Source organism: Triticum aestivum, chromosome 2A, assembly GCF_018294505.1.
Source record: "Triticum aestivum cultivar Chinese Spring chromosome 2A, IWGSC CS RefSeq v2.1, whole genome shotgun sequence".
Classification (NCBI taxonomy): Eukaryota; Viridiplantae; Streptophyta; class Magnoliopsida; order Poales; family Poaceae; genus Triticum; species Triticum aestivum.
The window spans coordinates 707,474,838-707,486,910 of NC_057797.1; the positions used below are offsets into that span (position 1 = coordinate 707,474,838).

The 12,073-nt window shown below is 44.6% G+C and overlaps 2 protein-coding genes across 2 annotated transcripts; both read left to right on the forward strand.

The window, feature by feature from the left end:
- Positions 1 to 5: 5 nt before the first annotated feature.
- Positions 6 to 1,911, forward strand: LOC123190395 (glycine, alanine and asparagine-rich protein; the record flags this gene model as incomplete). Its single annotated transcript, XM_044603022.1, is given in 2 exon segments — positions 6 to 136; positions 1,101 to 1,911. Coding segments are annotated over 2 exon segments (315 nt in total), but the record flags the coding sequence as incomplete, so codon positions are not given.
- Positions 1,912 to 8,049: 6,138 nt separating this feature from the next.
- Positions 8,050 to 10,862, forward strand: LOC123190397 (uncharacterized). The gene is made up of 5 exons (XM_044603023.1): positions 8,050 to 8,441; positions 8,532 to 8,611; positions 9,998 to 10,073; positions 10,231 to 10,362; positions 10,445 to 10,862. The coding sequence occupies exons 1-5, from the start codon at positions 8,109 to 8,111 to the stop codon at positions 10,568 to 10,570; spliced, it is 747 nt and encodes a 248-aa protein (XP_044458958.1). The 5' UTR covers positions 8,050 to 8,108; the 3' UTR covers positions 10,571 to 10,862.
- The last annotated feature ends 1,211 nt before the right edge of the window (positions 10,863 to 12,073 follow it).

Below are 12,073 nucleotides of genomic sequence, written 5' to 3' on the forward strand. Positions count from 1 at the left end.
TGGAGGACGACCTGGTGTGCGCCGCGGGCGCCGGGGCGGGGTTCGGGGCCGGAGGGCTGCCGTACGGCTACTTCCTCGACGCCTGCTTCCTCTGCCGGAAGCCGATCGCCAGCAACCGCGACATCTTCATGTACAGGTCCGCTCCCGGCCCCCTCCTCCCTCCGTCCATCCTTCCTCCCCCCTCCTCCCTCCGTCCGTCGTGTTTGCCCGGGTCTTCGGTACGGTGGGTCCCCGGGCAGGGCCACTTCCGGCGTGTTCGGAGCTGGTATTTCTCGGGGGAAGAAGAGAAATTTTGACCGCCGGCCGGGGGAAAGGCGGCCTGACCTGATTGTCCAGAAAAGAAAAGAAAAGTTACAGTAATGCCATTCGTTTCTTGGTGCTAGGACAAACAAGGGAAGAGATCGGTGCGCCTACTTTTCCTTTTTCTTCTTCTTTTTCATGATGGGCTATTGGTGCAGAGGTCCTGTCATCGGTGTCGTGCGCGTACGGGTGGTGGTGGATTACTCTGCGCGTGATTCCATTAAATTCCGCGCTGGCCTGAATCGCCGGGCTTAATTACGGTCACGATTTCATTTGCGCGCTTGCATGTGGTGTGGAGTTACCACTGATTTTTCTTTACGAAGTTACTGACCAGGATTCAGGAGAGACTTACTTAGTTGCTAAGCATGTGTTTTTTTGGGATTATTATCAGAGCTTCGGATAGATGCCAAAGGTGTTCGTCCTACTGCTTTACTGCTTTTTGTTCCATCTGGTATAGATGAGTTGAACAGAACTGTAGCTTTTTGTGTAGGGTCCTTCCGTTTCCGTTTCTTTTGAGATTGTGATTTTGCTGCATGAAGTTGAAAACTACGTGGTTCTTTGTGAATTGGTTTGGAGTGGAGGATCGAGCAGACGTTCAGTATGAAAGAACGTAGTACGATCTTTCATCTTTCACTAATTGCATGTTTATCGCTATCAAACATTTGCATGTGTCAGGGAAGGTGTGATAAGACAGACATGTTACATGACCAGTTCGTTGAGTGACTGTCAAGCCATGTGTTTACTGGTTCATGCCATGGCATGCACACACTGAGATTAACCTGAATCTTTTGTTTGCGCAGAGGGGACATCGCGTTCTGCAGCGAGGAGTGCAGGACGGAGCAGATGGAGGCGGACGAGGAGATGGAGAGGAAGGAGAAGAGCGCGTCCGCCAAGAAGCTGTCGCAGAGGCCGCCGTCCCTGGGCGAGGTGGAGTCCCCGCCGCGGCCGCGCAAGACGAGGGCCGGCTCAATCCTCGCCGGCTGACACTGCTCCTTTTCCCCCAGGCCAAGACCCCCCATCACCACCACCACCACCACCACCACCAGAAGAACGAAAGAAAATTACCGACCGCTTAATTACTTACAGCCAGCCAGCCAGCCAGTGACATATATGGGTTTGTGTTTTTTGTTTGAACCCCTTGCGCCTTCGGTGGTGCTGCGTTGCGACCATGCATGGTTTTTGCGCCTGCAGCAGCAGCAGCAGCCTGTATCAGTGACGAACATGTATAGGTTAGAGACGGACTGAAGGGAAACGGTGGCCAGTGCCTGCCGGCCATTGGGAGTTACTGCCGCTTCCTATGCTGGGACTGTGCTGTCAGGGGTTACCCGGGCTCTGTTCTTAATTATTTTCCTTTGTGTTTTGTAGTAGTTGTTGGTGAACGGTGATGGTGGTGGCGGTGGGTTTAAGGTTTTTCTAATGAAGCGGATGGAACATATGGGTAAAGAAGAAACTGACATGTGGGTGACCGAATCCCCGACTTTTTCACCGTGTATCAGCGGGTCCTGTCAAAGATCTTGCGAGTTGTGCGTGTGTTGACGGAGGAAGCCGTCGGTTTTTGGCCGGCTCTCCTTACTAATTTGCTGCTGGTATAATAATAACTCTCTGATGTCTTGTCGATGTTGAAAAACCTAACATAAAAGACTGGTCATGCACGTTTCATTTTCATGGTTATCATGCCTGATGGCACGCTACAAGTATCTGGCCTACGCCTTCATTCATGTTTGTTCGCTCGCAATGGTGAAAGTAGCACATACTACACGATTGTGGAACTAGCCCATCATGCTTTCCGACGGCCGGACAAGTGGAGCATAAGCCGGAGGTGTCACGCGGCGTAGGGGCGGCAGGGCTCCAGGTGAACCGGAAACAGAAACCGTTCCCTCGATCTTTTGTCCCGCAAAAAAGAAATATCTTTGTTGACCTTTCCAAGCAACATCAAATCGAATCGTGGCCGGACAGCCGCGGAGCCCGAGAAATAAAATTTAAATAATCAAGATCGATGCGGTACCGTCCTCTCCTCCCTCGGCCGCCGCTCCCCACCAAATCTACAGCAGAGCAGGCAGCAGCAGCAGCAGATGTACTCGCGCCGGCAGGCTAGACGACGAGGCGAGGCGAGCCCATTTGACCCCGGCGTTCCCTCCGCCCCCGCTTCAATTCCTTGTCGCCACGCCCTGTAGAGCAACAGCACAGGAGGAATTCAATGCGGCCGCTGCGGAGCAGGTGATGTAATTTCTCCGGCTCCTGTCAGGCGTCCGGCGCGGGGCCCGCCTGTCAGCCCCTGCAGTTGGCTTGGACCCCTTTTCGGCTTTCGAAAAGCGGGCTCGCGCGTCCTGCGTTGGAGTGGAAATGGGATTTGGGCAAGGGGGAGAGCGGACCAGGGGAGGTTGGTTGGTTCGACCGACCGATCCATCGATGGATCGACCAGGCTTCACGGGCACGGATGGACTCTGGACGGCCTCGCGCCGACGCGCCTGCATTCGGTTGGATCCGTCCGTCGAGAAAAGCGACCGACGAGCGGGCCAAAAGGTCGCCGCTGGGCACGTTGCGTCGGTCGTCCGGTCCATGTTCGTGGCTCGCCCTTTTTATGAGGGTGGTTGGGCTGGGCTGACGACGTGCAGGGTGCACGGGTGTACCACACTTGTGTGTGTAGCGGTACTCCCTCGGCAGGAACATGGAGCGGCTACAAGTATAGTGTGACGGTGTGACCCTCGCTGCACTCTGGCACTCTTGGTCGTTCCAGGCTTGACCCAATCGTGCTGACCGGACTGGGTCAGGGTCTCAATGGTCGACGGGCACGGGCGGCAAACTGGGTCACTGGCCGGTGCCCCTACAACAGTACAGCTAGAATTTTTTTTTTTGAGGAAGCTAGAATTATTTTTCATTCCGTATAATCAACCGCTGATTTTGGTTCTTTTGGGCCTAATTCTTCCCTGGGGTCATACACAGTTGGACGGGCTCATTCAATTTCCTCCCGTAAAGGGCCACCAAGCGGGGATCGCAGGCACTGAGCCCTTTTTTCACATTTTTACTTTGTTTTTTTTACCTTTGCTAAAGTTTCGAAATTTTCTAGACATATCTAATATGGAAATCACTTTATATATGGAATGGTAAAATGGTAATCTTACATTTGAAAAATGTTAAACGCGTATGGAACAATATTTCTAATGTATGCAAAAAAGTATACAATGTATACGCAAAAAGTAGACATCAAAATATATATATGAAAAAAAAATGTTTACCATGTATCTAAAAAATCTTACACATGCATTAAACTTCTTCCTGGTGTATAAAAAAAGTACAATGTGTGCGAAAAGTACACATCAAAATATATATACGAACAAAATGTTAATCATGTATTTAGAAAATTTTAAACATGTATAAAAATGTAAACAACGTATAAAAAAATGTTGAGAGCATGCAATTTTTTTTTGAAATTTTCAAAATGTTCATGTGTTTGAAAAATTATATGACATTATAAAAAATCATAATCATGTATTTATAGAAGTTTAAACGTATATCAAGTAAATATCTCGGGTATATGTAAAAAATGTACGATGTTTATGAAGAAAGTCGAAATCAAACTTGTATTTGGAAAAAATGTTAATCATTATATTTTCAAAATGCTAATCATGTATTAACAAATGTTAGACCTGTATAAAAAATGTTCTTGATGTATATGAAAAATGTAGAAATAAAAAAAATTAAATGTTAACCTTGTGTTTTAAAAGTGCTAACATGTATGAAAATAAAAGTTTCACATGTACATGAAAAATGTACATAGAAAACCAAGGAAAAACGATACAACAAACATAGATAATAAAAAAGGCAATCAAAAAAGGTTCAAAAAAAAGAAAACCATAAAGAAAAACACATAACAAGAAAAAGAAAGAATCCAACGAAAATTAAAGAAAATCAATGAAAAAGAAAGAAAAATGAAGGAACCGAAGAAAATCAATGAAAATCGAAGAAGGAAACAAAGAGAAAACCAAAGAAAATTAGTGAAAAATAAGAAAAAACCAGTGAAACAAATAAAATAGATACTGGAGAAAAAAATAAAAAAACAAAGAAAACAGATGAAAAAAGAAAAGAACCAAACAAAAGAACAAAAGAAAAAACACAGAGAAAACCGGAGTATAGCGAATGCAACGAGCGAATCCCTACGCTAGCGGGCCGACCGCTCGCACTGCGCTTGACGCGAGAGCTCCTTCCATCTCGATATAAGTGATATATAGCTCTCGCGCAATTTGGCGGGCTTTTCAAAAGAGGTGCGATGTAATTGGTCCGTCGGCAACATGCCGCATGTTGGACGGGTTCCTAAATCAATTGTCATTATCTAACCTCAGTGATGATGTCCTGAATAAGGGGTGCCAACGATGCCGGCTCCCGGGCATATGGGTTGGGCCTAGGATCCCCAAAGCAACCAACTAGTGGGCCATGTTCGTCAAGCCCCCAAGAGAGTCAATCCATAGATGTAACCGACTTATGTGTAACCCTAGGTACCCGGTGTCTATATAAATTGAGGGGTGAAGACCATAGACGTCAACACATACGCACACAATCTCGTTGTAGATTAACTTGTATACTTTGTACCCCGTCAACTAATACAATCAAAGCAGGACGACAGGGTGCCATCTCTTGGAGATAGCCCGAACCTGGATAAAATCCCATGTCCATGTTATCATCGTGCCAAGGCTATCAACTCATGACCTTCTACCTGAGATCTGCTGGATTTGACTCCATCATTGGTGGCCCGTACATGTCCCTCTACATAGTCGAAACGGCTAATGATGTTCATGACTGATGATGAGATCAACACCAACGCAATTCTCGCGCCGGAATTTCCCTGCCTCGGCTTGGCCGAGCAATCAGAGAAAATCCAAACTCCAACTCCTGGTCGAGGCATCGAACTTGACAAATTATGCCCCCGTCGTAATTTCTTGTTCCCTTTCCCCCATTTCCCGGAAGTGCACGTGAGCCGTCTAGGCAGGCCCACCTGTCAGCTCCTGCCGACCTCCCGTGTCAGTCCGTCACCCTACATTTGGCTGGCTTGGGGATGTGAAGTTTTTGCACCTGAGCTCGAATGAGCTTAGGTGAACAGTAAAATATAAAATATAAAAAAATTTCAAAAAAATTGATTTTTTATGGCAAACTTTGACAGATATTTTAAGAGCTTGCAATGTTTTATCATGAAATCACATTTGTGGAAGTCATGGCAAAGAAAAATCAATACATAAAAAAATTCCGAATTTTTAAATAATTTTCGAGTTACTGTTCATCCCAAGCTCATTCGCTGGCTTGGACCTTTTTCAGCTTTCTTTCGTCGTTTGGAAAGCGTCCGGCCATATGCCTGCGCCACTGCTCGTAGTACTCACTCGCACGACCTTTTATCTTTTTCACCGAGGAGGAAAAAAAAAGAAAAAGGAAGCGTTGAAGTGGAAATGGGATTTGGCCAAGGAGAAGAGCGGACCAGGGGAGGGGGACTGGGGGAGGTTGGTTGGTTCGACCGACCGATCGATCCACCGACCAGGCTTCGGTCTCTCTTCTCCTCTGGTCGGTGATGGAGCCTTGGCGCCGACGCGGCTTCATTCAGTTGCATCCGTCCGTCGCGAAAAGCGACCGACGAGCGGGGCCAAAAGGTCGTCGCTGGGCACGTTGCGTCGTCCGGTCCATGTTTGTGGCTGGCGCTTTTTTCGAGGGTGGTTGGGTTGGGCTGACGACGTGCAGGGTGCACAAGTGAAGCGCGTGTGCGTAGTGTACCTACCCGCAGGAACGAACGAACGAACGAACATGGGGTGGCCATAAGTGCAGTGTGACGTGCACTCTACCTGTGCTCGGCGCTCTTCGTCGTTTCAACCTTGACCCGACTCGGGCGGCGGCCCCCCCCTACAGTGCTGACCGGGCCCGCTCACGGTCTAAATAAAAACTGGGTCAATGGGCGGTGGCCCTACGAGGATACATCTCTTTTTTTCCGTGTACTGCAATTTTTTTTAGGGCTCCGTATACTGTAAATAAAACTTTTCTGCAAAAAAATACTGTAAATAAAACTGCTGATTTTGGTTCTTGGGCCTAACTTTTGGGCGTGTCTTTGTCTCGCATGATGCCCTAAGTAGGCCGGCCCAGTGCGGGAGGAGCGCTGACCCCTAGTGAACTTTTTTCTTCTTTTACTTTTCTAGTTTATAACTTGTATGTATATATTTCTAAAATGGAAACCTATTTCTAATTTTTTTAAGAAACGTTCATTGCACATTTTAAAAATGTTCATGCAGTGTAAAAAAAGGTACGTGCAACTTCTAAAAATGGAAATAGCATTAAAAAGTAATTTTTGTGACATTCAACAAATGTTAATGACATTTAAAAAAATTCTTATACAATGTGAAATATTCATATAAATTCAAAAAATATGTCCCATACCATTCAAAATATGCACGTGACATTCCGTAGAATTTTTCACGCATTTCATAAAAAATGTATACAATGTTATTTCTCAACTAAAAAATGTACAAATGTTTTTTCATGCCATTAAAAAAATTCAACGTGTATTTTATTTTTTAAACATGTATTTGAAAAATGTTCCATGTGTATACTAAAAATGTACAATGTGTATTGAAAAAAAGTAGATATGTTTTGAGAAAAGAAAACGAAACTGGTGAAGAAAATACCAAAGTAAATCATGAAAAACAGATGAGAAAACACATAGAAACGGATGAATAAAAGGAAACCACGTGAAGGTTCCAAACCTGGTCCGAACATGCCCATAGAACCTTTCTAAAACTTCTACATGATCTACAATGTTGGGCTGGGGCGTTTCGCAATAGACAAGAAATAGCCCTGGCGCTAACTCCTCAATGGAGTAATATATGACGTGCTTTTGGAAAGATCTGGAACGTAATTGGGTTGTCGGCAATAGGATGTTTGTTGTGCGGTTTCCTAAATCTATTTACTTTATTCAATGTCATTTTTAGCGTGACTAACTCAAAAAAGTCTTCCACTGGCACAAGACAATCTCCTCTCTCTTCCGCTTTCGAGTGTTGCTCTGGCACCATGGGGCGGAGTGGAGAAGATTGCCGCTGTCTCCATTCTTTGTGTAGTCATCCCAATGGGATGGTAGTTTCATCTCGAATAAAAGGCATTTGGCTTCAATCCTATCCTCATGGCGTCTGTACAACATTGTCGTAGAGCCTGTGAGTTTTGCCCTTGTTATTCTTCATGAACGACGGGTTTATTTTCAGTATGGTTTCTTGTGGGCTTCAAGTGTATCGTCGGCGATAACATCGTCTTCTCTAACAATATCTTTTCTGGAGTATTTGCTAGCAAGGTCGTTTGTTTGACGTTGTCTGCCTATGTCAGTTTGCGATGGTTCAATGATATTTGTTTCTTTACAGGTCTTTGCATGCTCTTTAGTAATTGGATTTTTTTAATACTGTCTATTGACGAGAGCTATGGTGGTACACCGACAATAAGTTTATTTGTGGCTTCGGTAAAAAGCTTAAAGATACCTAGTCATATTGGAATTCTTCCCTTTTTTAGGGTTGCATTTATGCATGTGGATCAATTACCTTGTTATATGATCTTATACAGTGTTCTTTTGATTAATACAAACTAGATTCGACTTAAGAATTTAGTGGCATTTACTGTCCCTAGCTTTCAACTGGTCATGTGTTTTGTACTATACGTGAACGGTAACTGAAAGCGGAAACCGCGAGCTCCGTATATGAGCTGAAAGCGGAAAGGTTGTGTCTCTACTACCAACCCGGCAGCCGTCGAACCCCCCTGCTCGGCCACTTGCTCTTCTCCCCCCTCCGTTCCCCCCGATGCTCGCCGCCACCACCGCCTCCCTCCCCCCGCCGCTCCGCCGCTCACCGCGCGCAACCTCCCTCGGTGGCCCCCATGGATGCGAGGCTGGGGCCCGCTCTCTCAACCCGCGGCCCCGCAGCCGGCGGACTCTAGCCTGCCGCGCGGAGCTGCAGCAGGACGCGCCGTTCGTCGCCGCCATCGGCGCCTGCGTGCTCGCGTCCCTCGCGCTCCCGCCGCCCAGGGTCCGAGGAGAGGCGGCGGAAGAGGAGGACGACGGGGAGTTCGGCGCGACGGACACGAGGATGGGCGTGATGGCCATCATCTCCTTCCTGCCTTACTTCAACTGGCTGGTGAGCTGAAGGAAGCATCTTGGTTGCTCTTATTGTTTCTCCCCCCCCCGCAGACTGATAATGTTTTGGGTGCTTTTCTCCTGGGATTAGAGCTGGGTCTTCGCGTGGCTCGACAGCGGCAGCAAGCTGTATCTGCTCTACGCGGCCGTCTATTTGGCTCCTTACCTTAGGTTTGTAATTGTGAATCCTGGGCTACAAGCTTCTGTTTTCTTTGTTCAGTATCCCAGAACAATTGATTATTCGCTCTGTTAGGTTTTTATCTGAGATGAGTATTTCAACTTCTCAGTTAGCTGTTGCTTTGCATTGGAAAATCCTGGCTCTGTGATGTAGCATGTCACTATTTGGCTGCTAGGTAAGCAGTTGCTAGTGCTACGAGCCAGGGACTGACTTAGGTTGGCAAAATGCTTCTTGTGCCATTGGAGCTGTAGAGTGTTCGGGGAAGTTGAGGATTCCTGTTCACTATTGCCCACTTATTAGTGCCATTGGAGCTGTAGAATGTTCAGGTAAGCTGAGGATTCCGGTTCAGTATTGCCCCGAGTTTGGGTCGACTAGTGCCATTGGAGCTGTAGAGTGTTCAGGGAACCTGAGGATTCCACTTCAGTATTGCCCTGAGCTTCCGTTGACAAACATCCACTTATTAGACCATCTTCAATTGCTTAACGATTGCAATTGGGTAAACAACTTGGAGTGAGCATCCGATTATCCCCATATGTTCAGGGAAGTTGAGGATTCCACTTCAGTATTGCCCTCAGCATCCGTCAACAAAGATCCACTTATTAGACCATCTTCAATTGCTTAACAATTGCAATGTGGTTAAACAACTTGGAGTGAGCAGCCGTTATCCCCACCTGTACTTCAACCCCTCATCAGATTTTTCATGCGAGTTTCTTCTGTGGTGTTAGTAATGTACTCCCTCCGTTCCTAAATATAAGTCTTTTTAGAGATTCCAATATGAACTACATACGGAGCAAAATGAGTGAATCTACACTCTAAACTACATCTATATACATCCGTATGTAGTCCAATATTGAAATCTCTAAAAAGAATTATATTTAGGAACAGAGGGAGTAGTACATTATGGACTATGAACTGCTCTTTGGGTTCTATCACATGATGTTGCAATGAAATATGAACCTACCAACGTTAAGTACAGTCATTACTTGTTAGGCCTTTCATTTTGTCATGTTATACATGTTGTGGTTCTATGTGTGTAAATTTACATATGGAAGCAATACAAAATGGAGCAGTTTCTCAAAAATAAAAATAAAAATGGAGCAACGAAGTGCCTCTTCAGTTGAGTATGGTGATTGAAATTTAGTGTCATTACTGATTAGCAAAATGTTACTTGCCACCCTGCCTTGTAAGTTGTAACGGTGTACTAATTCATATGCACTTCTGGTGTACCATACCACCGTGTTCTAGCATACCACCATGTTCTAATTGCTGTGGGCTTACTTTTTGCATGCTCAACACTTTGCACATTTTCTATCCATGAATTGGAGATTAGACCCAAGCTGTCAGCTCGGATAACTTACAAATGTGATTGCTGTTTCCAGAACGAACTTATCGCTCTCCCCTGATGAGAGCTGGTTGCCTATTGCGAGCATCTTCATCTGCATCTTACATGTTCAGGTAAGTGAGCGGCCTTCCTCAGTACTCCCTCTGTAAAGAAATATAAGAGCGTTTGGATCACTACTTTAGTGATCCAAACGCTCTTATATTTCTTTATGGAGGGAGTACTTATTAAGCAAATTGTGTTCATTTGATGAGATGTTTTCTTCCCTTGCAGCTAGAAGCAGGCATCAGGAATGGTGATATTGAGGGCTTCATGTTATTTCAAAAAGCACAGAATCTTCTCTTTCCCAACGCTATGAAAGAAAAGGATGGCCACCGTGCAAAGAAGAGAGAATCCCTCAGAACGGTACGATTCAATGTGGTGTATACTCCAAATTCACGACATCCTTTTAGTTAAAATTATGTAATCCTCCTCTGCATCTGTTCAGGGACATCGGGGCAACTCAAGAATACCTTCAGCTCACGAGTCCAGAGAGAAGCTTCGCAACTCAGATATCTTCAAGAAAAAACTTGATGAGCCCGATGAGCAACAAAAGAAATCAGACTGGCATTGAACTTGACGGCGTTCTCCTGTTGTATGGCACCAGAAGTGGTTCCAGACAGATCCTTGCTTATGTAGCTGCAGAGAGTCATGTGTGGGTTGCACGTGAAGCTGGGTTGATGTTGTATGTGGCAGGCTTGTGGTTTCAGATTCCTAGTGTTGAATTAGAGGTGTAGCTAGTTTCTACGATGTTGTGTTGTTACATGTCATAATTTGTCAGTTTGCAATTTGTTTTCTAAGCATTAAATATGTGGCTTATCAAAAGCACTAGCCGGTAACACAATTGCATCTCCATTTTTTTGGAATGATAAAACAATGCCTCTTCTAGAGGATGTAATGCTTCTCCAAGGTCCAGGTCATATAGTATGCACCCATGAGATGCACTAATGCATTAATTTATGACACAGAATACACATCTACCATGTCAGAAAGTTGCATATCTAAATTCAATTCACAACTTTGTAAATAAAATGAGAAATACCATATTCAAATCTATAAAAAATGATCATATTTTTGTTCCTATAGTTGTGTACCAAAACTGTATCTATAAAATGGTGACATGTCGCATAAATATTGTTGTTTTTTTTTGTCAAAGTTGTCCAAGACTTTCTAAATGTTGATCATGAGGTCTAGTGCACTAGTGCACCTCCAGGTGCTAGCGCATGCTTATATTCACCTAGTTTCTCCGGTTATACAGGTCAACATGTTCACATAAAATTTATTTGACACAAAAGCAAAGAATGTGCTATAGACACCAAAATACATTTCTAATATCAGCAATACCTTTATTGTTTCATGCATGTGAACTAGCAATTTCCAGCATTACATAGTTGAGACTCATATTATTCTGATTTCGGAACTGTCATTTCGGTATAAAATATCGCATTGCTTCGTGAGGGCTTGCTACGGAAAAATCTAAAATTTATCGATCGGTTACAACAACTGGATTGTCCATTTTATGGTCTTAAAATTTTGAATGTGTATGCTCATATTGCTGTTAACCTAAGTTTTCCTTCTTTAATGTGGCTGTGCCTTTTTATCTTGCTTTGTTTGATATCAGCTGGTGATTAACTCGAAGGGCTCTATGTGTACTACCATCACAACACTTGCAACTTTGACAAGGGTGAAATTGCTCGCCCTTTTGTTGTTGGCTTCGGCTCTTCCATGATACCATGTGCATCGTTTGGGAATTGGTTGTTATATAATTCAATGGTTGTATGGTTGCATGTTGAGGGGGGCATTTTCCCCTGCGTGGTTGCATGTTCATCAAAATAGATTAGTGGGGACCACCTATTTAGTTACAATATAGGATTTAACAACATCGTTGCTTCCCTTGCAGATAAACAGTGACATCCACCTTTTAAAAACAATAACGGAAGATTTTGCCATATTTCATTGGACAAAAGAATAATTAAATACTTACAATGCACCCGACGAAAGGCCAGACAAAAGACTACTCTCCTAATACGACGACCCCGAATACCTAGTCCCAGCAGTAACTGAAATGCAACATGCT